Source organism: Pempheris klunzingeri, chromosome 15 (genome assembly GCF_042242105.1).
Source record: "Pempheris klunzingeri isolate RE-2024b chromosome 15, fPemKlu1.hap1, whole genome shotgun sequence".
NCBI lineage: Eukaryota > Metazoa > Chordata > Actinopteri > Acropomatiformes > Pempheridae > Pempheris > Pempheris klunzingeri.
Genome location: NC_092026.1, coordinates 10,526,917 through 10,551,342, shown reverse-complemented (window position 1 = coordinate 10,551,342; position 24,426 = coordinate 10,526,917). Strand labels below are relative to the sequence as shown.

Sequence of the window (24,426 nt, the reverse complement as noted above, 5' to 3'; positions counted from 1 at the left end):
CATGGCCCAAGCACTGCCAAGCTCCCACCCCAAACACTTGACCCCTGCTGACGTAGGCTGTCCATTTACATTTAGGGACACCCGCTCACTCCATTCTTATAATACCATTTCTAGTGTGGAGAGAAGCAGGCACCGGGGATAAAGTGTGAGAGAAACAGAGAGTATTTTTTGACTTAATATTAGTCAGAGCTCCTTTACTTGAGTTTACAGTTTTAGTTTTCATCTGCACTGATGGTGATTGGTGATTTTTGATACTGAATAACTTCTATTCCACTGTTCTGCTGTTCTGTATCTTAACTAGTTTGCACACCAACGGGGAGCACTGAAAGGTAGAGCTGGCTAAGATTTTTGAAAAAGTATTTTCGTCTGTTTCACGGACGCTATTGGCCCTATTTTTGTCTCAAGTTGGTGTCTTAACGTGATTTTTATATCACTGGAAGCCATGAGTTCCATGGTAATGAATACAGGAGGAGATGGCAACAGTGCAGGCTTTGACTTCATCCAAAATCGGATTGAGTCACTGAGCAGCAAGATGGACAAGCTCATCAACATTCAAGAAAAGGTCCTCAGCCGACTAGATGGGATGTCTCAGGACATTGACGGCATTGAAAAGGATATGGAGAACCTGAAGGTAGACAAGGAGGAGATCCATCTTCCACCCAAGATGGTGAACCAGACCCAGGTGATGGGGCGAGAGGTGAGGGAGATATGTCAGGAGATGAGCACCATAATGTCGGTGGTGAACCAGCGGTCCGAGCAGCAGGCTCAGAAACTTGAAGGAATGGAAAAACTGGTCCTCAGCATGCAGCAGATGATCAGCTTCATTGGGGAGATGGTGAAGAGTTCGAAGGTTATGGAGCTGATGTTTAAAGGCCCTGCAGCTCGGAAAGGCTCCAAAGCCAAAGACAATAAAGGCAAGCAAGCCATTAAGAGGAAATCATCTACAGACACAATAAACAAGAAGCATGACAAGGTGAGACTAAGATGCTGGAACTCAAAAATATCTCGACTTCAAGTGTGTTACTACTGTATAGCCAAATTTGAAAAGGCTGCATTATGTTGCTTTGCATAAATTAGGTTTTGGAGGAAAATAATTCAAATATTGCTTTGTTGTTTTGGATTAAGGGTTTGACATTTTGTCAACTTAGATTCGAAAGTGTAAAGTCTAAAGGTGTTTCCAGGTATCCCAGCCCATTATGGACGTCGAGACTTGTTCTTGTCAGTGTTGGAAAACATGCTATATTTTGTCTATGCTGACTGTGATTCCTTAGATCTTACAAGGACCTTGTTGGTCTTGGCAGAACAAGTGAACATGATCATAGCAGCAAAGCTGACCTCTCCAATAGTTCTCTTGACTGTGGCTTGGCTTGTGCCTTAAATTCCCCATATAATGGGGTGTCTTGGGTAACAGGCCTCAGTGGTGTCTGAGAATCAGCATGCTTACATTTGCCAACTGTTGATTGAACATGAAGTAATTAGGAACGCTAATTCTATAGTGTTATGTAAGCTATAACGCAATAAGTATGTCACTTATAGCTTATATAAAACATTCATACTCACATTTATACTTGCTGGATCTCCTCCTGTGCTGAGTGTAACATGGCCTCTTTGACATGAGGCTCAGTCTGGGCCCCCGGCAGGGCACGAGAGGGCTGGTGTGAGGCCAGGGGTGAAATGCTAGTGGACCGGTTTAGAAAGGCTGTTTCTGAATCGGGGCTGCTTTGTGATCTAAAAGTGCTTTAACCCCTTCAGCTCACCAGGAGTCGGGTATCAACAAATTGTGATGAGTCAGTCTTGCACCCTGTCTCTCAATGACTCACTTAAACAAGTCACATTTCTGCCTTGTAGCCATTCACTCTCAACTCTGTTGCCTTACTTGTGTCCAATTCATTTCTGTGCCAGTTGGGACATGGTGTGTTTTTACATCGCTAATTTCCAGTAGTTGTCCTCTGTTGTAAATGCCGGTAACAATGGGTATTACCTCTGCCATGTGATTCTTTGGAAATTACTGCGCAAAATAGATCTTCATAAACTTTTACTGGGAGCCCTGCCGATAACGCTGTCACAGTACCTTTGATTTAGAGGTTCCAGTAAATGTCCATATTTAACTTTGGGTGCAATGTTTCAGAGTTGCTGGAAAAGTTAAAATGGTAACTACAAATCTCAGTGAGGTTACTGTTAATCGACTGTGCTTTGCACTTGTATGTCAGGATGCAGAATTTACATGTTTATCTTAATGTCTGAAGTCTCAACTTTGGCTTGGCTGAATTAAATGCTTTAAGTTTAAAGTCACCTCCAAATCAAAGCTGAGGTTTTTGTCTTTTTGTACATTACATCAAGACAGACCATGACCCAGCGTAAAGGTCAACAAGTGCTGTTTGGCACCAAAGGTATGAGCTGCACTTAGACGCACCCTAAAGCACGTTATCAACACACTCCTATCATTTGCGTAGCTGCAGACGTTACAGTTATATATAGCTTTCTTTACAAGGAATACAACATAGTGCACAGTGTACAACAGCGTAGTCAGTTTTTTGTATTTATGTCTGTACTGAAATAAGATGTGACTTTTTAAGTCCAAGCCAATTATAAGTTTGGATCATAATTTTACGACTTTAATATATATCCTTAGAACCACATACTGATCTTATGGCTTCCGTGTGACTCTTTCAGGGTGGTGATGGTGGTTGGAGTGCTTGTCAGGTGGTTGCTCCATCTTCCTCCACCTCCAGAGGTGTGAGGTATCTCACATATAATTGCTGTGACTATGGCCTCTCCACACTTTCCCCAGTCTCAATGTTTTGAACTCCAAAAAACACAGCTATCGCTGGAGGAACACTGCACTCGAAATATCCCCTCTGCTGTTTACCTCGCAACAGTGTTCAGGGGGCAAATGTGAGACACCCAGAATTCAAGACAAGTTTTTCCATGCTAACCTGATCAGAGAGTGTTTAGTGAGTTTCCTCAGCTGAGAAATTTGAACAACAGCCTACGGTCGCATGTAATATTTTCCGCTCAGGGTCGGCATTGCATTCCATCACTGAGTGCGACAAGTGATAAGCTATAAATTCACTGCCCTGCCGCTGTCTATCCATCTGCCATGAATAATCAAAGGCATGCCATTATACAAGTCAGTCTGCGCATGGAGATGTGCAAAACATGTACTAATCTGTAAGCTGAAAACAGAAGTGTTGCTTATATTTTGACTTTTTTCATTATTCAATCAGTCATTTCATTCAATTATTCATTTGATTTGATTCATTTGTTGTGTTGTGTGTGTTACATGTGACTCTAACATCATCATCGCAATATGTCACTGTCATTTCATTGGATAATCAATTAGATTTTTTTCATTCATGTGTCAAATGTGTGTATTACATGTGAGCCTAATGTCATCATATCAACCTCTTGTCTTTGTTGTTGACCTTCATTCTTAACATGTTGTATTTCTTCCATTCCATGTGCATTCATATAACCCTACTAAACAATGCCATCTTGTCTTTTCACTAGAAACCTACCTCTAATAAAGCCAGTAAAAGGATTCAGGAGATAATTCCTGCATGTGAGCCCAGTTCTCCACAGCCTTCTCACAAGATAAAGCTCCATGGACCAAAGCATTTCCTCGCATCTCGCAAATGTGGAAACTTTGTACGTTTATTGTGCTTATTGTCTATGTATACAGAACCTTGTTCTTTTATTTATAATATGTAAGTATACTATATGTGCTTTTGCATTTCTGGCTTCAGGCTGGCACCCTTTTTCATCATGTTTCGGCGGAAAGGCCTGCTACCATACTGGCAATAATTGCATAGCCACACAAGAGCTGTGCCATGTAACCATTTGCAAAGAAAAAAATCATTCTTTTCCACCATTTTAGCTTAAATAGCACCAGTGTGACCCAGCTGAATTGTTCATCTTAGTCAAGAATAATGAAGCAAAGAAAAAAAAAAAACATACCAAAATTCAAAAAGTCAGAATATTCCTTTAACATAACATTTTAATTGAGATCATTTCTATTGAATGTAAAAATGTTATGCTGACATATTGTCCAGATTTCTCTTTTCACAGTTTTTTATCTGTAATTCACAGTTGAAAGACCACAAAGGTAAAGATGGGACTGATAAGCTGTGTTTGAGCCCAAAGGGTCTGAAAACTCAAAAGAAGACGAAGCCACCAGACTCAGCAGGTGCTGACATCAACATACTGTTAATTTTGTATAAATACAGTATGTCAATAATCAGCAATATGCACATAAAAACATTAGTGGGCAACCTCATGATTTACCTTATAACCTTATTCAATGTTTTTGCCTCTTGGCATGCTGGAAAGCTAAGTTTAACAGGTTGTAAGAGACTAAACTCAAATTCTGTTTGGACTGTTTGTAGAAAATATTTCCTTAAAGAAGCAGGTGTTGCTTCTTGAGGAGGTGCAGAAACTCAACAGAGAGAATGCAGAGAAATCAGGTCTCACCCCTGGATATCTCGATCTAGAGGCCGGAGTTCCCCCTAAAGATCAACAACCTGAAGCCCCTGCTTGCAACTTGGTGGACTACCTGCGTGAAGATTCTCAGGTGGCTGTGGCTGAGAAAGATGAGGCTCTTGAGGCAGTTGGTGAGGAGGGGGTTGGGGAAGAGGTGACTGAGGCAGAGGTTGCAGTTAGAGAGAAGGAACCCAAGCTTGATGTGGAGGATGCAATGAAAGAGCAAAAGGTTTGCTTCTCAGAGGAAAAGAAGGAAATGGTTGTTTCTCCTTCTGGAGAAGTAGCCAGAACCCCAGAATCTCTTGCTGCCCCTGATGGTGAAAAAGAGCCAACTGCTACAAGGTAGGCTATGTTTAAATCCAATAAGAGCTGCAAGGATTAGTCATTGGCCAAGTTTTCTGATGTTTTGTAGACCAAATTATTAATTAGGAAAATAATTGGCAGATTACACATTAGAAATCAGAATTATTTAGAAATTAAAACTAATTTTATTTAGTTCCACTGAACCACTGAAATATAGCCTCATTAATGAGAAAGTTATATTTTAGAGATCCTGCAAAAACCATCTTAGTGAGATAGTTTGGATCATATACATCTAATGTGTGCAAGATTTTTTCCATATTGAATGTATACTGTATGCATTTCAATTGTCCAGACATTTAACTGATATTTGATGCAAAACTTTGCCTTTCTCCACATTTACAATACTTACCAATAACAATACTAATAATTTTTAAAAAAACATAAAAAACTCCCCAACCTTTTTCCAGCAGTGATGACAACAAAGATGCCTCCAGATCTTCAGAGGCTGAGCAGGACCAGGTATCAGAGGTCAGCAGTGCCAGTTCCAAGTCCTTTGTGACTGAGGAACACTTCGTAGTGGAGGAACACATAGAGAGGCATGTGGTGGTGGTGGAGGAGGAGGAGGAGGAGGAGGAAAGGAGGAAGGAAGACAACGACGAGGACGAACAGGGGCTTGAGTCGGAGGGCTGGGCTGTCTTCAGGGCAGATGGAGTTGAATTCAGTTTAAACCTGAAGCAAAGGGTGGAGAGAGAGAGAAAGGAAAACGATGGAGAACAGGATGAAGAACAAGAGGAGGATGAGGACGCAGAGCGATACTTTATTGGTGAGTCAGGAATCCTCAAAGTTAAGTTTAAGACAGGACCAGAATAAGTTAAACATCTGCATGTTGGAAACTGTTCTGTGGAGTAGTTTGAATTAAAATACTCAAATACATGATTCTTTAGTTGTTTTATAAATCACTTCACAGTAGAGTTTAACTGTTCAATTGGATTTGTATGAAAAGTCTTTTTAATTTTAATAATATATTTCTATATATCTTGTTTTATATTCTGATATCATTATCGTCCTCAAAAATCCAGTATTGTATGTGTCATACATGAAATGCTTTCTTATTGTCTTCCTGGACGACCTGAGAGTGCTAAGTTGGTACAGTACAGCAGTATGACGTAAGATAAAACCCTCAAGGCAGTCTGGCAGTGAGACTAGAGGATGTTTTGAGCTAAAGCATGGTTACTCCTCAGTAATATTTAGACAACAACTGTTCCTGTAGTTGATGTTTATCATAGCGCGCTAATACACAATGTGCTAACTTGATTATAGCAGCCATGCACCCTATCAAATGCCTCCCTGTAACTGATTAACAGTGAAGCTCCTGTGTTCTCACATTCCTCATAACTTATTAAAACTGATTAAATCTTTTCTCTGGTTCCCCATCTTTCTTTAGATGCCAGTCCTCCTCCAGCGGCTCCTTTTAATCACCGCATTATTTCTGCCAAGCCCAACCAGATCAGCAACTTCTACGCCATCAACTGGCAGGAGGTCCTGGGCGGGTGAGCACCATCCTTTTACAAATCTCCATGTGATGTAAAAAATGAACGCTATTGATGACCAGTTGATCTATCACTGATCAAAGGCAGTGAGAAAGAGTTTCTTAATTCCCCTACAGCCTAATTGCGCAACCCTCCCCCTCTCCTCTCCCCTGGTTCATAACTTCAGAGTCACGGCAGTTATTTTTACTTCAGGACTGAGTGGTATGTGAAACTGTATCCCTGGTGCCAGCTGGTAGCTAATCACTAAGTGTTAATCCAAGTCTTCAAAGAGGAGACACAGCTCAGCTCAGATTTAATGAAATAACAGATTAAGCATAACACTGTCCTACAGTTAAACATCTCAGTTTGAAGTTTTTGATTTGTCATGGAAACATAAAACGCTATCTCTGTCCTGTTTCACATCTGTTTCTAGGCTGCTAGGATGTATGGTTTGAGTTGGCGACCGTAGCTCTGCAACTATAGAAATCTTATTTTTTTTCTTCAAGGGGTCGTTTCGGCCAGGTGCACAAATGTGTCGAAAACTCGTCTGGTCTCACTTTGGCGGCAAAGGTCATCAAAGCCAGGAGTCAGAAAGAAAAGGTACAGCATTGAATGTTCAGTGTCACGATAAAGAATTAGTCCTATTTCTGATACTGCAGTGAGAGCCACGCCACATGACATAAAAAGCAGGGGATCAGATACAATTTTTAGTACATACTAGCACACTACAAGGCCACTTGGAACAGAAGCAGAGGGAATACTTCTCACCTAGGTGAGAAATATTTGACCTAGAAGAGAAGATGCATTGTCCCATAGCAGAGAACAGCTGACCCCTCTCATCGTGTCCGTGTGTGTGCGCTCGCTTGTCTGTGTTTGTGGGTCCCTGTTTGTTTGTCTGCATCTGTGTCTGTTTGTCTGCTTCGGCATCTGTCTGTCTGCGCCTGTGTTTTTGGTAGGAGGTGGTGAAGAATGAGATCCAGGTCATGAATAATCTGGACCATGCCAGCCTGATCCAGCTCTATGCAGCTTATGAGTCAAGGAATGACATCATCCTTGTACTTGAATAGTATGCTTCTTTTTTTGTATTTTCAGCACATATGTTTATTTCTTTCAAAACTGCTTCTTGAATGCTGTAATCCAAGTTCTCCTTAATTCACTGTTTGTTAAGTTTGTTTATCATTTATAGTGTTGAAATTATGCTAAAAAAAACAGTACTTCAGATTTAAAATGCTTTAAATTTGGATTGTTTAAGTGGCGTTTTTTCATGCATTTGCATTTAACCTTAGTGTTGGTGGAGGGGAGCTGTTTGACAGGATCATTGATGAAAACTACACTTTAATGGAGCTGGATGCTGTGCTGTTCATCAGGCAGATCTGTGAGGGCCTGCAGCATATGCACAAAATGTACATCCTACATCTGGACTTAAAGGTAAAAAGTCACTTATATTTGTTGTTAACGAATTCTCCAAGTTTACTCAATCAGTAACTTAAGTTATGTTGTTTTGTTGTAAATTTCAGCCAGAAAACATTCTGTGTGTGAACAGAGCCACAAATAAGATCAAAATCATCGATTTTGGTCTTGCTAGGATGTAAGTACTAGTATTTGCTTGTGTTTTATTGTCTTATTGACTGCTGTAGTCGTATAAATCATAAATGCCATTGGTATGAATTTCAGATATAAGCCAAGAGAGAAACTGCGTGTGAATTTTGGCACTCCAGAATTTCTTGCTCCTGAAGTCATCAACTACGACTTTGTGTCATTCAACACCGACATGTGGAGCCTCGGCGTCATCACCTACATGCTGTAAGTAGACACACAAACACAGCACACACACACACACACACACACACACACACACACACACACACACACACACGCAAACTAATATTAATGTCTGCCTGTCTCCTCCTGTTAGCTTGAGTAGCCTCTGCCCTTTTCTCGGTGACGATGACAATGAGACTCTCAATAACATCTTGGCTTGTAAGTGGAGTTTTGAGGAACAGGAGTTCATAGATACATCTCCAGAAGCCAAAGACTTCATCTCCAGGATGCTCATTGTGAATAAAAGGTATCCATCATCATCTTTCTGTGTGCTGAGGTTAAGATTTGGTGATTTTTAACATGCGAGTAATAATTATGTGTTATTGTGTGTGTCGTCAGTTGGAGGATGGGGGCATCTGAGGCTTTAAGGCATCCTTGGCTATCTGATCCAGTCCTTCACCATCGCCTTTATACAAAGGTAGGCTCCACAGTATTCTTTTATCTGAAATAAAATGAGAGACCGAATAAGGTTTCTGATCTTCAACTAACTTAATTCTCCAAAACTGTATTGAAACAAAAATAATGGACACAACATAACATTCAACTTTCATTCTTGTCTGTAATTTCATGACTCTAATAATTTAAGAAAAAAATAACACTTTGTTTCACACTTTCTTAGGCTCATATGTTCACATTCTTAATATTTGTATGCAATCTATTACAAACAAAAAAGAAAACAATGTTAAGGGAATGAGAGAATCTATATTATGTGTCATTGTCCTTCACTTTTCTTCTAATGAAACTTTGGCGTGTTTCGCTTCATTTCACAGAAAACTATGTGCAGATCACGACGATCATCGTGTGTGCCCACAACCGATAGTTGAGGTTGGTGTTTTTCAATTTAAAATTCTCATATATCATTTCAAAACATGTAACCCTCACAACCACAAGGGGGAAGCATGCCTTAAATTTTGTGCAGGGTAGCATAGCAGAAACAAGACACTGAGCACTGCCTGTTATAGACAGACAGTAACGGTGACGTTTGTGTGTTTTAGGGCTACAATGATGTGATGTGTCACTCGGACCAACCCTCCTGTCCATGTAAATTACCTAAATGTCAGCCCAACCACCTGAGACATGTTCTGAAATTGTGACTACCCTACAAACCTTCTCCTGAAATGTGATCCACTGTGTTGTGTTAATGTAAGCAATATACAAAATATATACAGACAAAAACAGTATCTTATCGCATTAATTAGTCCAGTGAAATTGGTGGAAGTGATCGCTATTTTTTCCTCCCCTTGTATGTGGCATTTCAAAATGGTGCTAATGTCATGATGTGACCTAACTTCATCACACATGTATCATCATATAGGAGCATGATTGTGTGTGGCACCATGTGTACATTCACTCTGAAATACCCACCCAGTGATCCACCCTCATTTATCTCTATACCAAACACTGTGCTGTGACGTTAGTGTTTGCTGCTGTTTCCATTGTCTGTTAATAGACAGGAACCTTACATGGTTAGAAACATACCTCAACTGCTCCTGTACGAAGGCTACCATATGAATCTTATTATGAGTTATAATCTGTGCTGCATTTCTCCTCTCTCTGCTCCAAATATTATCTGATATTCTATTTTAGGGGCTGTAAATAGAGAGCTGAGATTGGGATTCATATTTTCTTATATCTTATAGGACGCACATAACTTTGCTGGATGTGTAGGCCTATTGTACGTATGAACAGAGAGCAATTTGTGAGGTTGGTGTCATGAGCTGTAGTATGTGCACTTTATAATGTTATTTATTTAAACATAGATTATACATGAAGCTACCATAGTTCCTTTGTTGTGTTTGCAGATCTTTTTCACCCTGCTTTTACCAGGTGTTTATAAAGAAAATACATTTTTACTTCATACAGGCAGTTCACAGCACAGTTTATGTCTTATTATCAGCAAAGTGTAGTATTTAAATTCTTTGTTGCATGTCTTTATGTGTTTTATCAGACATTAAAGCTTAAACTTGATACACAGAGAAATAACTTTTTTAAACTTTTTTTTTTTATTGTACTTTATGCTTGAGCTGTCATACCAATCTAATGCCACTCTAGCTGCATACTCACGCTATTATAGATACTTTTTCCACAAAACAGCGTTATCTTTGAAATGCCTTCTGTGAAGGTTCACTAACTAAAAGTGTTACACTACCTACCTAATGTTGCCTAAGTTGAATTATGTTAGATCTACATTTATGTGGTTTTATTTCAACTTCATGATGAATGTTACATTAATTGTTGAACACAGAGTGCTAGTAAAAGAAGTAGTCCTCACAGAGTGTTAATAATTTCAAATTCAGCATGTATTTGTGAAGTGTGTACACGTTCATTAAACTGAAATTGTGTCTTAAGTGAGAGATAATGTTTCCCTTTTTTTTTTTTTTTTACCGTTGTTCGAAGTTCAGTACGGCCAAGTGCCTCAGCGTACATATTAATGAATTTACAGTAGGAAAACCATGGAAATAACTTGTACTTCCAATCCAGGTTTAATTACAGTATCATGTAGAAGACGTTTGCCCCCTTGAATCTAATATTTAATATTTTTAACAGTATGGATTCATATGTTCAGTGAGCCCTTTTTAATACTCATAGGCGTAGAGATCTTAATGATGGTCACTTTAGTCTTAAAAATCTATCCATGAATAATCTTTTTTATATTAAAATGGAATTCAATGTGATGAGGTCATGTTACATGCTTTCTATACAAAGTTAGTCTATTTGTGGTCTCCTAATGATAAAGTCTGAATTCAACCACATTTTTCTGACATGATTCCTTGTGCTTTATGGATATGTTTAGCGTTTGGAGTATCACATAAACTGTGCGGTTACAAACGTACTTCATGAAGCACTGTTTCTATTCGTAAAAATGTTGTGAACTATTTTTGGTGGGAATTTTACAATCTCATCGTACGTCTATTTAAACCTTAAAAACACAAACACACTCTTGCTCAAGATTAAAGTACAGCTTATTCCAGGAGCCTAATAAAGAGCATCTGAGGGAGCCAGTGTGTGCAATACAGTTTGTTCACCTGAGAAAATAAACTGAGCATGTGGGATGATGATGATGTCGGGGGAATGGGGCTTTGGATCAGATATTTTGGGGGAAAAAAAGTGGGTATCGACGGTTTTTACAGAGGTCAAAGGAAGGGCTGAGACACAAAAAAATTAAGAATGACAGCGAGGAAACAGTATTGTGAGTTTGTGGGAACCATGTGTACATTTCAAGCTACATTTCCACAAAGTATACCTTAACTTTCAGTCTGCTCTATCCTTTTAAAGACAGTAAGATCTTATTTTACAGAACCCACAGGGTTAGTCAGGGATAAGTGCATACTTTATGGGGGAGTACCATGGGAAACATGTATTTAATTGTACTGAAATACCAAAAAAGGAAACTGTACCACCAAAAAGCACAGAAACCCAGTAGTTGACCACTTTTAAATCCAGTCGTTTGAGACTGTCATGGCCATGAAATTGTAAGGGCCTTCAAAATAATTCACAGTTTTGGGTTTTCATTTTCATTTTGATTTATAGAGCATGCACTGGACAGTGACAAGAGACATGGATGAGAGAGACACTGTATTCCATCCGTACGAAAACCTGAAATCGACTTGAGCTTGAGCTCCTTTTGTGGAATTTCTTCCACAAAAAAAAAAAAAGTGCTGCTGAAAATAGACAATGACCTCAGGAAAATTTACAGATGGTCAGATATCAAAGCCAACTGAAAAAATAAATATAATAAAGGTAAAAAAAATACCCAATTAGCTGAAAGTTCCATCATTGTATTTGACGATGCAGAAGTATACAGGATATGATCATTAAGATATGATGTGAGATGGAAAAACAGCCATGAGCAAAAAAATGAAATGGAAAAGTTAAAATATTAACTTTAACTTTCATAACGTTTCCCACGATATCCAGCAGAAAAATAAGTTATTGTTATTGTAAGTGTGTAACACTATATAACATAACATTATATGAATCTTTGCTGCAATTATTTGTATTATTTACAGAACTTCAGATACCAAAGCCTAAAAGAAACTAAACAAGGTAACTAAAACTACTGTGCTCAATTTCCTTTTTGCATTAAACCACCTTTATTTCCCTTTAAACAGGAAAAAAAACAAAAGAAGAGTTTCCTGAGACATTGATTGGAGACATAAAATTGTACATATCAGCAAATATAAATGCAGAATCAAATTTGCTAAATAAAACACAAACATTTTAAACTTGTTCACGGCTAAATCTGACTGGCTGGATGAAGCGAGGTGGCCAGATTATTTTTATGTTGGTTAATGTACATGTGCATCCATCAACACTATGTGGATCTTTGCTACAGACGTTGGCTTTTTTTATGTATGTTTTTTTTTTAAATATTGAGTGCATTGAAAATAAACCTTTTTGCATTTTTGCAAATCTAAATATAACGCCATAAACATGAATTTAAAACACTGTCTATCCTGATTTCCCATCAAGGAGTGACAGCTTTATTTAGTCTAGTGTTTGTTTATTTTCACACATCATTTCACCAAAAGGTTTCATGTCAGGAATGGTTCCTACATTCCTCTATTACTTACACAGGCAGAGAGAGTCAGTTAATAGCCATTATTCCGAACATGCAAGCCATTTGGCAAAACAGGTGAAACTGATTTCTTCCAAATATTCTTTCCCTTCGTTCTTACTTTTTTTGCATAGCTTTTCAGGAGCCTGAGGGTTGGAAGCTGAACACGAGCTCTCGCTCTATCCCTGCTCCAAGGCCCAAGCTGGAATGGTGAGAAATTCAATTTAAGAGGAGAAAAAAGCCTCCTAGAACTACCCCTCCACCACCCCGCCTCACCCCTAAGTCCCCTCCATCCACATCTCCAGGGGCGATCTCGAGGAGCCAAACCAAAACCAGATGGACTTATTGGGCCTAAAGATAACAAATAGTGCCTGAGTTCCTGTCAGTTAGAGACCACCAGAGCTAAGAAGCTGAGGGTGAAAAAAAACTTACTGACATGTCTGCTTCTTTGTCCTGCTGTATAAAATATCATTAATATTGACAAGTATTATAATACTGTATATGTCAAGGGGAATGTAACAGAGAATTTGGTGCTGAAGTTGGTTTGTTTGGTCTGGAGTGAGGATGATAAGAGGTGGGGATGCCGGCTGTACAGTTTTGGTGTTGGTTTATGTGTAAAGATGGGGTTGCATTCACTGACCAGGTGCCATCTTGGCTTTGGGAAGGTAGGCTGTCAGCAATGACCCGAATCTGTGGGTGGCATGCTCTCCAGTTTGTTAGTCGATACACCTACCACCCACGCACACTTAGTAAGAAAGGACAGAGAGAGAAAAAAGAGGAGGTTGACCCCAGAACTCCTCACAGCCTCCCTGCAGATTGACTAAGAATATGTCCTTTGTAACAGGAGTTTCCTGTACGTAATTAAAAAATATTGGGCCCTGCTCAGAAGGGAGGAGACAGGGCCCAGGGTTGTAGGAGGCTATGTGAAGGGTAAGATTCCCTGCTCCACTCTTCGTTTCATGTAAGAGCCCCGGAGCTGGCCCTGACGTTTGTCCAAACAAGAGGCGCTCTCTCTCTCTCTCTCTCTCTCTCTCCAAGGAGGTCCGGAGAGAGGACCGGCCAGTTCTCAGGGTCCAGGGGCAGGTGGTTCTGATTTGCGAAGGGGGGAACAGACCACGTTTATGTTCAGTTAATGGCAGTACACGTGTCGTCACGTCCACTGGTGAGAACATGCTGGGTGAGTGATCTGTTTTTAACACAGCTGAGGTTTGCCGCCAACAAGAACACAAAGTCCAATTATCCTTTTATGATTTTCCCTCAAAGTAGTCATTTTTATCACTGATAATGTCTGTCTTTACGAAGGATCTTTTTTCCTCTTTATCATGTTGTTAAATTAACGTAAGTGTTCTGTAACTTTTGAAAGAAAACAGGTTCTCTTCTTACAAATTCATAAGCAATAACACTCACACTCATACAGTTCAGTACACCCAGCAGTTCTCCTGTTACAGTGTTAGTTGGTATGTTAATGACAGTAGCTCATGGTGGCTAATGTTAGCAATGCTTGCTGAGTAATTAACATTACATCTTGACTGAGTAATTGGCCAAAATGCCTTGAGGTTGAAAAAAGAGGGAGGTCTTTAAGCTATTTTTTTCTCTGGTTAGAAGGATTTAAAGTTAAGGTTAAGGTTAGGGTTAGACTTAAGGTCAAGAGTGTGATCAACAGGTTATAGTTAGGGTAACGCCAGAGTCATGGTCAGGTCTAGGATTAGGGGTGAGGGTGGCCTTGGGAGTTTAGGGAAACCTATTAGTTAGACCGTCCCTGTAATGCCATCAGCAGGACCAGCTGATCTGGGCATCTGATCTACAACTAATTCTGTTGTTTAGAAGGCATTTGAAATTGTCAGCTGTGACAAATCAATGATAAACAGATCTTGTTTTGACTCCTTTTTTTTGATAGAAGTGAGACAACTTACAATACAACAGTACAATAACTTGTACAGAGTCTTGATTTTGCATAGTGTCATGTTTGGGTACAGCAGGCAGCTGTTTTCAACTAAAAAGCTCTAAATTTCTACTGTACATCGTCTGCTCAGCACCAAACAGCAGGCAGTCACAGTTAGCGACTAGCTGGTGAACACAGTGGAGCATCTCTCTGCTAAAGAGCCAGATATTTCCCTCACAAGTCGGTAGAGACCAGGTTGTCTATCAAGTTAACTTTTTATCAACTTAAAAGTTGATAATATGTCAGTGCTGTGGGGCAAAAAAAGGTTTGAGGCTAGATATCATTCTTATGAGGGATTCTCTGTATTTCAATATGATCCTCAGTGTGTAAAATGTCTAATAAGGCATAAGAGCTTGAAGTAGATCAGTAATTATGTGATCAGTCCATATGTGCTCCACACTTTTATTGTGCGACCCATTTTTTCAGTAACAGTATAACATGACTTTTGAAATGAAAACAGCCATCTCCCACCCACACACAGATTGATTTCCAGATGAGGGGGAAACACAGCAGCTTGCTGTGTTCAGTATTTTCAGTCGGTGGTTTCAACAATGATCAAATGGCCACGCTGAAGCCTTTAATGATCTTGGAGGTTCCCCACTGTTGGGTCATCTGCTTGGCTCCATATCACCTCCAGGTTGGGCTGTACTGCTGGTCAGGCGGTCCCACAATGGGGCTTTTTCCATTAGCTTTGTATTTACCCATCCCTCTGGCTCACCCCTCGGCCTGCACGGGGTCTCTGTTCAGTCTGCCAGCCCTGCTGAGAGGCCTCTGTGGCCGAGAGAGCCATAATCCATCAGGCCTCTGTGTGTGTACGTGCCTCACTCTTTTATGCTTCAGCTCTTGCTGAGGAGTCTTTGCTGAGGGAACTAAATGGAGCCAAGCGTCTTGTTCAAACAGATTGAAGGAGCGTGTTCACTGTGTCTGAGGTTAGTGTGTTAATACAAGCTTGTATGCAGGCGTGGGGGTATGAACATGCTGCATGTGTGCATGTTTTATCGCTTCAGAGCTTTCCAGCCAGACAAATGAACTCCTCCTTGACCCCTTACCCAGGCAAACATCTACTTATCCTGGCCACAACATACCCCTGTCATGTTTTATTGGATCCCCTTTATCCACTCCCACAAACTCACACTCACACACATGCTTGAACTACTTACATATGTTACAGCATAGCTAATACTTGACATACATAAGCTTCATACATATCCATATTGTACATCTCTCGGTTATGTTCTCCCATCCCACCCACGGCGCCTGTCCTCCCCCCTAGTGCACTGTGATCGATGAGCTGAGCCCTGGTCTCTCTGCAGCAGGGCCAGCACCGAGGGGAAAAGACCCTTAGCCCGTTCTCTGTCTAACTCCCAAAAACAGCTCCCATGTCCAACAAAAACACCGCACAAGGCACCCAAATGGCAACCCGTACGGCTGCTGTTATGTGAAATGCTTCCCACGACTGAGCTTCAGACAGCAGAGGAGCATTCGATGGATGACAGAACCCTGAACAAACCCTGAAACAAGGGTCAGACTGAGGTGATGCATAAGATGTAATGATTTAATTTCTGTTTGTATCTCGTTGAGACGTGTAACACTGCATATTTCGAGAAACGCGATACAACCACAACAGACCTGTAACCTCATTTGTATTATTGTTCAGCTCTGTTAACATGTAGTAGGGTTTTAATCATAGGGAGTTTGTAAAAACTGAAGGGAATCACTGATATCTGACCATTTTAAAGCTAAAAATGCATTGCTGGTTTGTTCTTGGCTTGGCATTTTTTGGACCTGCCTTCATTTCAGTCCAGTCTGCTTTTAGACAGGGGAAACAGGAAAAGAGTCACAGTGCTGCGGTTCATTCTTCGGGCCATATTCACTTGACCACACAAAGAGCCCATTTTGAGGGAGACATTTTATGTGTTGTGTGGCAGGCAGCGCAGGCGAAAAAGATTTACTGCGTCTGTGTCTATTCAGGGGCGTTTTGGATGATGTTCATGCTATTACTGGTAGAGGACGGGGATTTATTGCAGTTGGGAAATACTATCAGCTAGAATAGTGTTATATTTTAACGGTTGCACAGTTATCACCACAATACTGAAGAGTGGTCCAATTCGATGATATAGTATGAAATGATAAAAATCTTGGCTTGTACGAAAAGGGTTAATTTCATAAACGACATTTATCCACCAGACTGATATCAAATATTGCTAAAAGTTTAAAAACATGGCATTATCAATGATAGTTCAGTTTTTGTTTAGTTCATTTTCAAATGTGACATTTATCCATGTATTTATTTATCTATCTAGATCCAATTAAAAGTAATAATCTGATTTCCGAAACATATTTTAATATCGGAAAATTATTGGGATCGCTATAAAACATATCATTTCTCCTCTATCTCAAATTTAAAACAAAATCATTACAAATAAAAGTTCTAAATAACATTTGAATATGATATTGGAATATATATATAATATATAATGATATGTATAAATATCTGTCCTTAGAAAACAGAAACATGGGTAGTTGTGACTGATGCATGCATATAGTTGTGTATGTGTGTGTGGGCATGGAGGGTGGTGGAAGAAGAGGAAGTTGTACCACTGAGGTAGCACTAAGAGTGACCAACAATGGCCCACACATATCCTGTGGCTGTCAAAATCTTGAAGACCCTACACAAACACTTTGCGGGAAGAGGGGGGACTGTGGGCCCTGACTCCAGTGTTCCAGGTTTTGTTTCAGCTTGGGCGAGTTTTTGTAGGGAACTGAAAGATGTCTGTCTTTCTTTTCCTCTGAAAGGTGCGTAGTGTTTTTTTTTTTAGAAACTTGTTTTGGATTTTGTGTTTCCTCGTCTTGTTATAGAAAACTGAACTGTCTGAAGCCTCAGTTTGGAAGCGTCTTTTTTTGGACACAAGTGTGGACCACTCACTGGCTTCACAGGAATTTTAGCAGAATATAGTCCAGCAATCCATTTTAATGAATCCCCCCTTAGAAAGCTTTAAGTCGGGAAGGAGTCTTGATTACTAAAACTGCACAAACACGAGCAAAATTAAAAAAAAAAAAATTGCTGAACCTTTCTGAGCTGCACCCCTTCGCATTATGTGCTGTGTCAGCAGCACCCACCCCCCCTCTCCTGTCTGAGAGGGAGAGGCCATCATAACCTGCAGGCCAGCAGAGCTCACATCAGCACACATCAGCATGGGGAAAAGACTCTGCTGATTGCCTCGGAGTGGGAACCCACTTTCCAAAAACTCAGCAGAAAATTAGTGCATAGTGGTTCTATGTTGAGGCTAATGCACAAACACCTGTATCCCCCCTTCTCCTCCTCTCTCGGCCTCTCTCTCTCCAGCAGTCTCTCTTGTTCCCCGTCTGGATATCTGACCCCGAATACGAACACCTCATATACAATGCTTCCAAAACACCAACTAACAAGTATTCCCTTTACTCCCTTGTCATTCCACAGTGGCAGACTTCTTGCAGAAAATGCAATGTCGTGCCAGTGAGGGTCAGAGAGAAAACCCTCCAATAGCTGCGTGCACTGCTCGGCTAATGCTGTTTGCTTTGATGGGTCACGTTCTGACTGACCTAAGCTGAACCCCCTTTACTGCCCAAAAGTGGACCAGTACTTTCTTTTCACATTCACGAGAGCTTGCTGTTACTAAGTTCAACAATGTAAAAGGGACCACCCATGCAAGAATAGATGTCATTATGCATGAGCTTGCAGCAGTTGCTTTTGTGGTAGGCTGTAGTTCTGTGCAAACACACTACTTTATTGGTGACTGGGAAAAGGAGAGCGGTGCAGGTTTTGACCAATAGAGGGCGACCAAACCTCTGGAAAGAATCCCAAGACATTATTAGACCAACCTGACCTCCCTCCCGTTTTCTCAGAGTGTCAAAAATAACATCTCCCATTACATTCATGCCTATAGAGGAAATTTAAGTAGGATGGTATGAAAACCTCCTGCCAACCAGAGCTGAGGCAAAATATCTGCAAGAAGAAACTGTTCATATTCAACGCCTGTGTAACTGAGAGGTGCAACGTCATATTCTCATATTCTCCATAGTCACAGTGAAATGCCTTTTTTTTTTCATAAAGGTTTCATGGTTTTGGTTTTTCATAGAGGAGTCCTATAAGAGGTCACCTGGCCACACAATGCAACAGCATCCCTATATATCCAAGGCCTGGCCACATGTAATCACACCCTCACCCTCCTGCCTGCTCCACGGCATTGAAAAATCCCCACCACTAAGCCACCGTCAGCACCAACCCCCCACCCACTCCGCAACTCTCCTCGTTGTTCCCAACAGCCAATCTGAGGCGGCCGCCAGGACCTTGGTGGTCTGGAGTGTCTCCGAGGTGGCACGGCCGCAGGGCTGCAGAGAGTAAACAGGACACTGGGGGATGGAGGGATGGAGGAAGAGGGATAGAGGGATGAGAATGTGGAGTCAGCAGCCTCTCCGCCCTGCCTGGGGAAGAGGAAAGCCTGTAAAGCCCGCAGATTCAGAGCTCACACAAACAGTGGACCGCCCTGAGACTCAGCTTAGTGGATAAGGCTTTGGCCAGACAGAAGGGGGTAGTCAAATAACTGCTGAATTAATTTTCCTGAGAGCACAAACTTGACTTTTTCCACCAGAAGCCAATTAATTAGTATGATTATTTTATTAGAGAAAGCTATGTTTGGTTTGTTGCATGTGTAATATTTCAGCAGCAGAATGAGCTTATTATTTATTTTCTTCACCTACAAAACTTTCTGTGAACATTGGCGGATTGGACATTTACTCCAGTACTTAATGTGAAGTACTTGTACTTTACTTGAGCCTTTAGACTTCTATTTCTCCAAGTTTCAGAGGTAATTATTGTACTTTGATTCCACAACATCTGACATATATAGATACTTGTTACTTTGCAAACAGTTTTTACACACAAAACATATGATGGTCTTAACAAAATACACAGTGTCAAAATGTGTATCATTACAGTTTTGAGAGTTGGATCCATATTCTTGTGTACAATTATAGATTAGTGAGGGTTTTTTGGCCAAATTTGAGCTTGTTTTGTCTAAGATTGGGTCAAAATAATCACATCTTTGTTTGTATGAATAACTAAAAGATTGACAGTAACAAAGGATCAAAACAGCCCATTTGGTGCTGAGAACCCTGGATGTTAATCCTGTATTGTGTCTGTGCTGTATTGACCCAAACTAAGTCAATTTCTCACAGTACATAAAATTGTTAATATGACTCAGTCAACTACGACATTAAAATGCCCCTCAAACATTAATGTCTAAAGAATAATCCATGTGATATTTGATGCTGTAACAGTCACAGCACAACACTCACATTTATCTGCATTGAGTACCTAAACTTTTGATACATAAAGTACAATTTTCTAATACTTCTGTCCTATTAAGTAAAAATTTCAATGCACATTTACTTGTAATTTAGCATTTTAAGAGTGTTGTTACTTTTACTTAAGTTGGCTAAAGCATCTGAGTACTTCCATCTCACCACCAAGATGCCATGAGCTGCAATTTAAAGTTTATACATAAGAGGGAGAGCTATCAAATAATTGGCAGTGGAAAAAAAAGACATCAAAATGTCTGCCAAATCTAGGTTTAAAGATAATTCATGAAGAAGTGTGGAATTCACTGGTGCCCAAGATTTAAGGGACCGTGAAACGAGTAGCCAATATCCACATGTTATACACACCGCCTGTTTCCAATAATATTACCCTTGCGGGTGATGACAGGTTGAAAAGTGATTTACCTGAGCGGGCTTTTATTACAAATCTTTCTTGCACCATTCCCTCTGCTACTTAAGGAATCAGACTCGCTTCACTGTTGAACTGAAACCCAGTACTAAATACCATAGATGGCTTCCAACTGTTTTTGACTCTCATGATAAAGACAGATGAGGTGAAATCGCGCAGAGGATTTGCAACTGGCACTGTCATTGAAAAATGATTTGCTTTGTTTGTAGGAGAGATGAGAGTTAAAGCTTAATTCTTGCAAACATAGTAATGAATAAAAGTTCAACAAGCACAGTGCAAAAGGTATAAAACAAATAAAATCAACAGTAGAAGTAAAAAAGAAAAAAAAATCTATTCTATAGTTGGAATTGTTGCTAGCTATGACAGCAAACTGTGTCTTCTCAATTGAATTGTCCTTTGAGAAACAATTTTTTCCACCAGTGGCTTTTTCATTATTTTCTTTTAGAATCCACATCCAAAGCAGTGTACTTAGTCCATGTTTTCATAGATTCAGAACCAGTCATCTGGGTTTTGTCTCTCTAGTTAATGTGCCAAGGGGGAAGGCAGAGACTGAGGCTGTTCTACCAGGAAATATAGGTATCTAATAGATCTACTCCCCACTCATATTTTGACAGCAATGGCAGGTCTGGTGAACTAATGGCATACTTCTCTTTCTGCCAGTGGGGAGAAATACACTGCCACAAGGGAAGCCACAATCCTAATAGGCAGCTGGAAAAAGAGAGGCAGACATAAACTATTGCACTGGCTGCCCTAGGAAGAAGAAGACTCTCCACGTAACAAATAACGCAAACTGAATTAGGACGGACTTTTATATGATTCATTTTATGTGAGAGGTTAAAAAGAGGCAAAATATCCACAGATAATCTGAATTCGATCATATTTCATTGGGACATGTGCTTCCCCTTTCCTGGATTACTGAGGCATGTAATAAAACACACACTGTTTGACTTGCTTCCTCTGAACCCTTGAGCCCCTAGAAATGGTGCTTGAGGTGATGTGAATGCTTATGAATTTCATATCTAAGAAAGGGAGTGAAAAGCCAAAGCAGGTAGGTAAAAAGACTGAGCGACTGAAGGATTACAGAACTTTTCCAACTGTAAATGCCACATTGATAAAGTTAGAAATGAACATTTGCATGTTCCGGATTAGTTTGGATAACAAGGGATTACAACAAGGGAGCAATTAAGATGAAATAAGAGGATTTTCTAAACTATATTCTGGGACAGTATCATGAGTCAATCAGGACGCCTGAAAGAAATTTAAGCAAGAACGTGAAGGCTGCAAAACTGGAAAATCATTCTGCAACTTGTGTAGACTGCGATAGTTTTTCAAAACTGTAACAGAGTGTCATAAAATCTCAAGAGATCCTAATCTGTAATTTAAACCTTTTCACTTTTTAGAATTAAAAAAAATCCATAGAGGGGAGTTTAATAAACCTAATGGGAGCAGGCATCATTAAAAACAGGATTTAGACAATTAATTTGATGAAACAAAGCCTCGGCACAGAGCCAGATGGGTGAAAGTGGGTGAACGAGGGGTTACTGCGAGGTGACTTGAAAAATACTGAGATTTTAAAAACATTCAAATAATTACAGTCTCACAGTCATTTTTCCCCCCAAAATACACCTTTGAGATCGAAGCCATAATTAACATTTAATTGCTGTTTCATGAACATGTGGTATTGAGGTGTCTTGCATACCAAGGTGGTTTTTGATAACTGATGTTCTCTGCAGTGTTTGAGAAGGCAAATGAGAGACAAAAATAAAAGGAAAAAAAAACAGCTGTATTTCATAAGAGAAGGACCAGAATTTAAAGCATGCTTGATTTGAGAGGCCATGCACTACTTTTCTCTAGTGTATGTATGTGTGCGTGTGTGTGGCCTTCATGCCGGCCTCTTGTGTGCTGGAGTGCAGAGCATGAAATGCCTCTAAATTGGCTATGTTTGCCCTCAGTGGAGCGCTCTTTGGAGATCATATCCTAATCCCTCAGAGAGGCGGTCCACAGGGTTGCTGCTTATTCAATTAGTCCGAAGCCAGGGATCTAAACATGGTAGGGCAAGAAAGAGTGTGAGAAAGTGTGGAGATAGTGGATGGTGGTCTGTGTGTGTATGTTGGAGGTGATGGTGTGGGGCCGTTGGTGGAGCTGCATCCGCTGTGCTAAATATTTAGACCCTCATTCTGTGTCTTTTATCATGCAGGACTGAAGAAGCAGGAATCATCTGAGTCAAGTACATGAAAGACTGAAAATATTCTGTGATGTGAAGTTGAAGTGTAGATGAGGTCTCTTGCCAGAGGGTGGCGCCTGTATGACATCCCATAAGTAGGTGTTAATGTCTTTGGGAGTTTGATAAAAGCGACATGAGAGGCTGCAGTCTATTCCAGGGGGGTCATCACTATGCCTGAAGCCCCCATCACCACTGTGGCACTTGACCTCCCTGCAAAGTTATCAAGTTCGACCTCCTCTAAAGTGTTGACACATTTATTGCATTCATTAGGAAATTTTGACGAGGGTAAAAGTACATATGCAGCTGAATATTACACGCCTGTGGTAGATTTCATATTGATTGATTGGGTCAAGTAAGTTTTAATGAAATATGAATCAAATAATATACAAACCTAAATCAAAGACAAAGCAAGGAAATGTATTATCAGTAGCTGTAGGATAATCAAACCTTCATATGTGTTAACATACAAAAGTGTGTAAGTATACTGCTGTTTCTATGACCTTCGTGTTCAGTGACAACTCCATATTGAATGGGGCCAACCTTATTACATGTAATTTTCTGTACGAACTAACATGGAAGTGATAAGAAAAACTGTAGAAAAGAAAGACAAATATTTTATTATAGTGGCTACTTGCGATGCTTTCCAAATGATTCAAATAAACTAATGTGTACAGAGCTACCTCTGGCACTAACAGTATCACCAAATATCACCACATGACTTACCACACAAGGTGTTAAACTTTTAGTGTGAATTCATCAATCAACTTATCTGTCTTAGTGCATGCTTGCAATTTGTACTGCTGTGGAATATTTGGGCATGTTGAGCTTCATTTTAACTTCAGAATAAATGGTTACGATAATTGAAATCACTTCTCTTTTTCACAAATTTTCATTCAACTCGCTCAGCTTTAATGTGCCATTTCTGCATCCATGTATCTGTGTTTAAGATGATGTATGAAAATATTGTTATTGATGCTACTAAGACCCAAGTTATAAAAACAGTTACAGTGCAAAACCTAAATCTTCTGAAGCAAAAAGAAAAATGTATAAAGCTTATTTGCCAGCTATGCAAATAAGTCAGCATCCAGGATACTTGACTTGGGAACTGAAACAGGAGCCAAGAGCAGTTGAAACAGTTGAGAAATGAACTCCTATGAGTCTTAATTCATTATGTCATCAAACAACTGTGAAGACAAAACCTCTTGACAACCCAGGAGGAATATTGGTAAGTATTGTCGTGGGCATGGAGAAGAAAGCTGTGGCCAGACCTCAAGTCAAACACTGGCTTATTTGTTGTTATTTCAACAAATGGAGCAAACTTAAGGGAAAGCGTCTAGTTTTTGGGTAAAATCTGAACGTCTACGAAAATGCAGTACATTAAATGTTCCTACAAACATCTCTCTTATTTCTCAGATCTGGATCTGATTTTCATAGCATTTCCTCCTCCTTTGTCTACAGGGAAAAAAGAGAAATATTTCTGTGTTACGGTGAGCTGATAGACAGTGACACTTAGACTAAACAATGTGGAGGTGATGACAGGAGCTGTGGAATCCAAGCGTGGACAACTCACCCTGCCAGCACTGCTTGTCACTCTGGAGGTTTACGGGCTGTGACATCAGGTGCCACGTGTACCGCTTCATCCACTAAGAGCCCTGTGCTCACCGCTATTGTGTTTATAACCTGTAATCTGTAATCTGTAACAATTTGCACCACCTCATGCACATGTACATACAGGTTTTCATGAATTCAATTAGAATTTTTGCACTTTAAAGCAAGTACAATAACTATTTGGCAGTGACAAAT

At 40.0% G+C, this 24,426-nt stretch overlaps 1 protein-coding gene across 3 annotated transcripts; it reads left to right on the top strand.

The window, feature by feature from the left end:
- Positions 1-125: 125 nt before the first annotated feature.
- mylk4a (myosin light chain kinase family, member 4a) lies at positions 126-10,476 on the top strand. 3 transcript variants are annotated; one of them, XM_070845784.1, is made up of 15 exons: positions 126-973; positions 3,511-3,648; positions 4,090-4,186; positions 4,386-4,821; positions 5,253-5,605; positions 6,227-6,332; positions 6,818-6,911; positions 7,268-7,377; positions 7,598-7,739; positions 7,829-7,899; positions 7,986-8,114; positions 8,227-8,379; positions 8,472-8,550; positions 8,903-8,957; positions 9,128-10,476. In XM_070845784.1, the coding sequence occupies exons 1-14, from the start codon at positions 443-445 to the stop codon at positions 8,954-8,956; spliced, it is 2,493 nt and encodes an 830-aa protein (XP_070701885.1). In that variant the 5' UTR covers positions 126-442; the 3' UTR covers position 8,957; positions 9,128-10,476. The 3 variants fall into 3 exon arrangements, with proteins under 3 accessions (XP_070701885.1, XP_070701884.1, XP_070701886.1); XM_070845783.1 differs by having other exon boundaries at positions 5,250-5,605; XM_070845785.1 differs by lacking the exon at positions 3,511-3,648 and having other exon boundaries at positions 5,250-5,605.
- Positions 10,477-24,426: the final 13,950 nt, after the last annotated feature.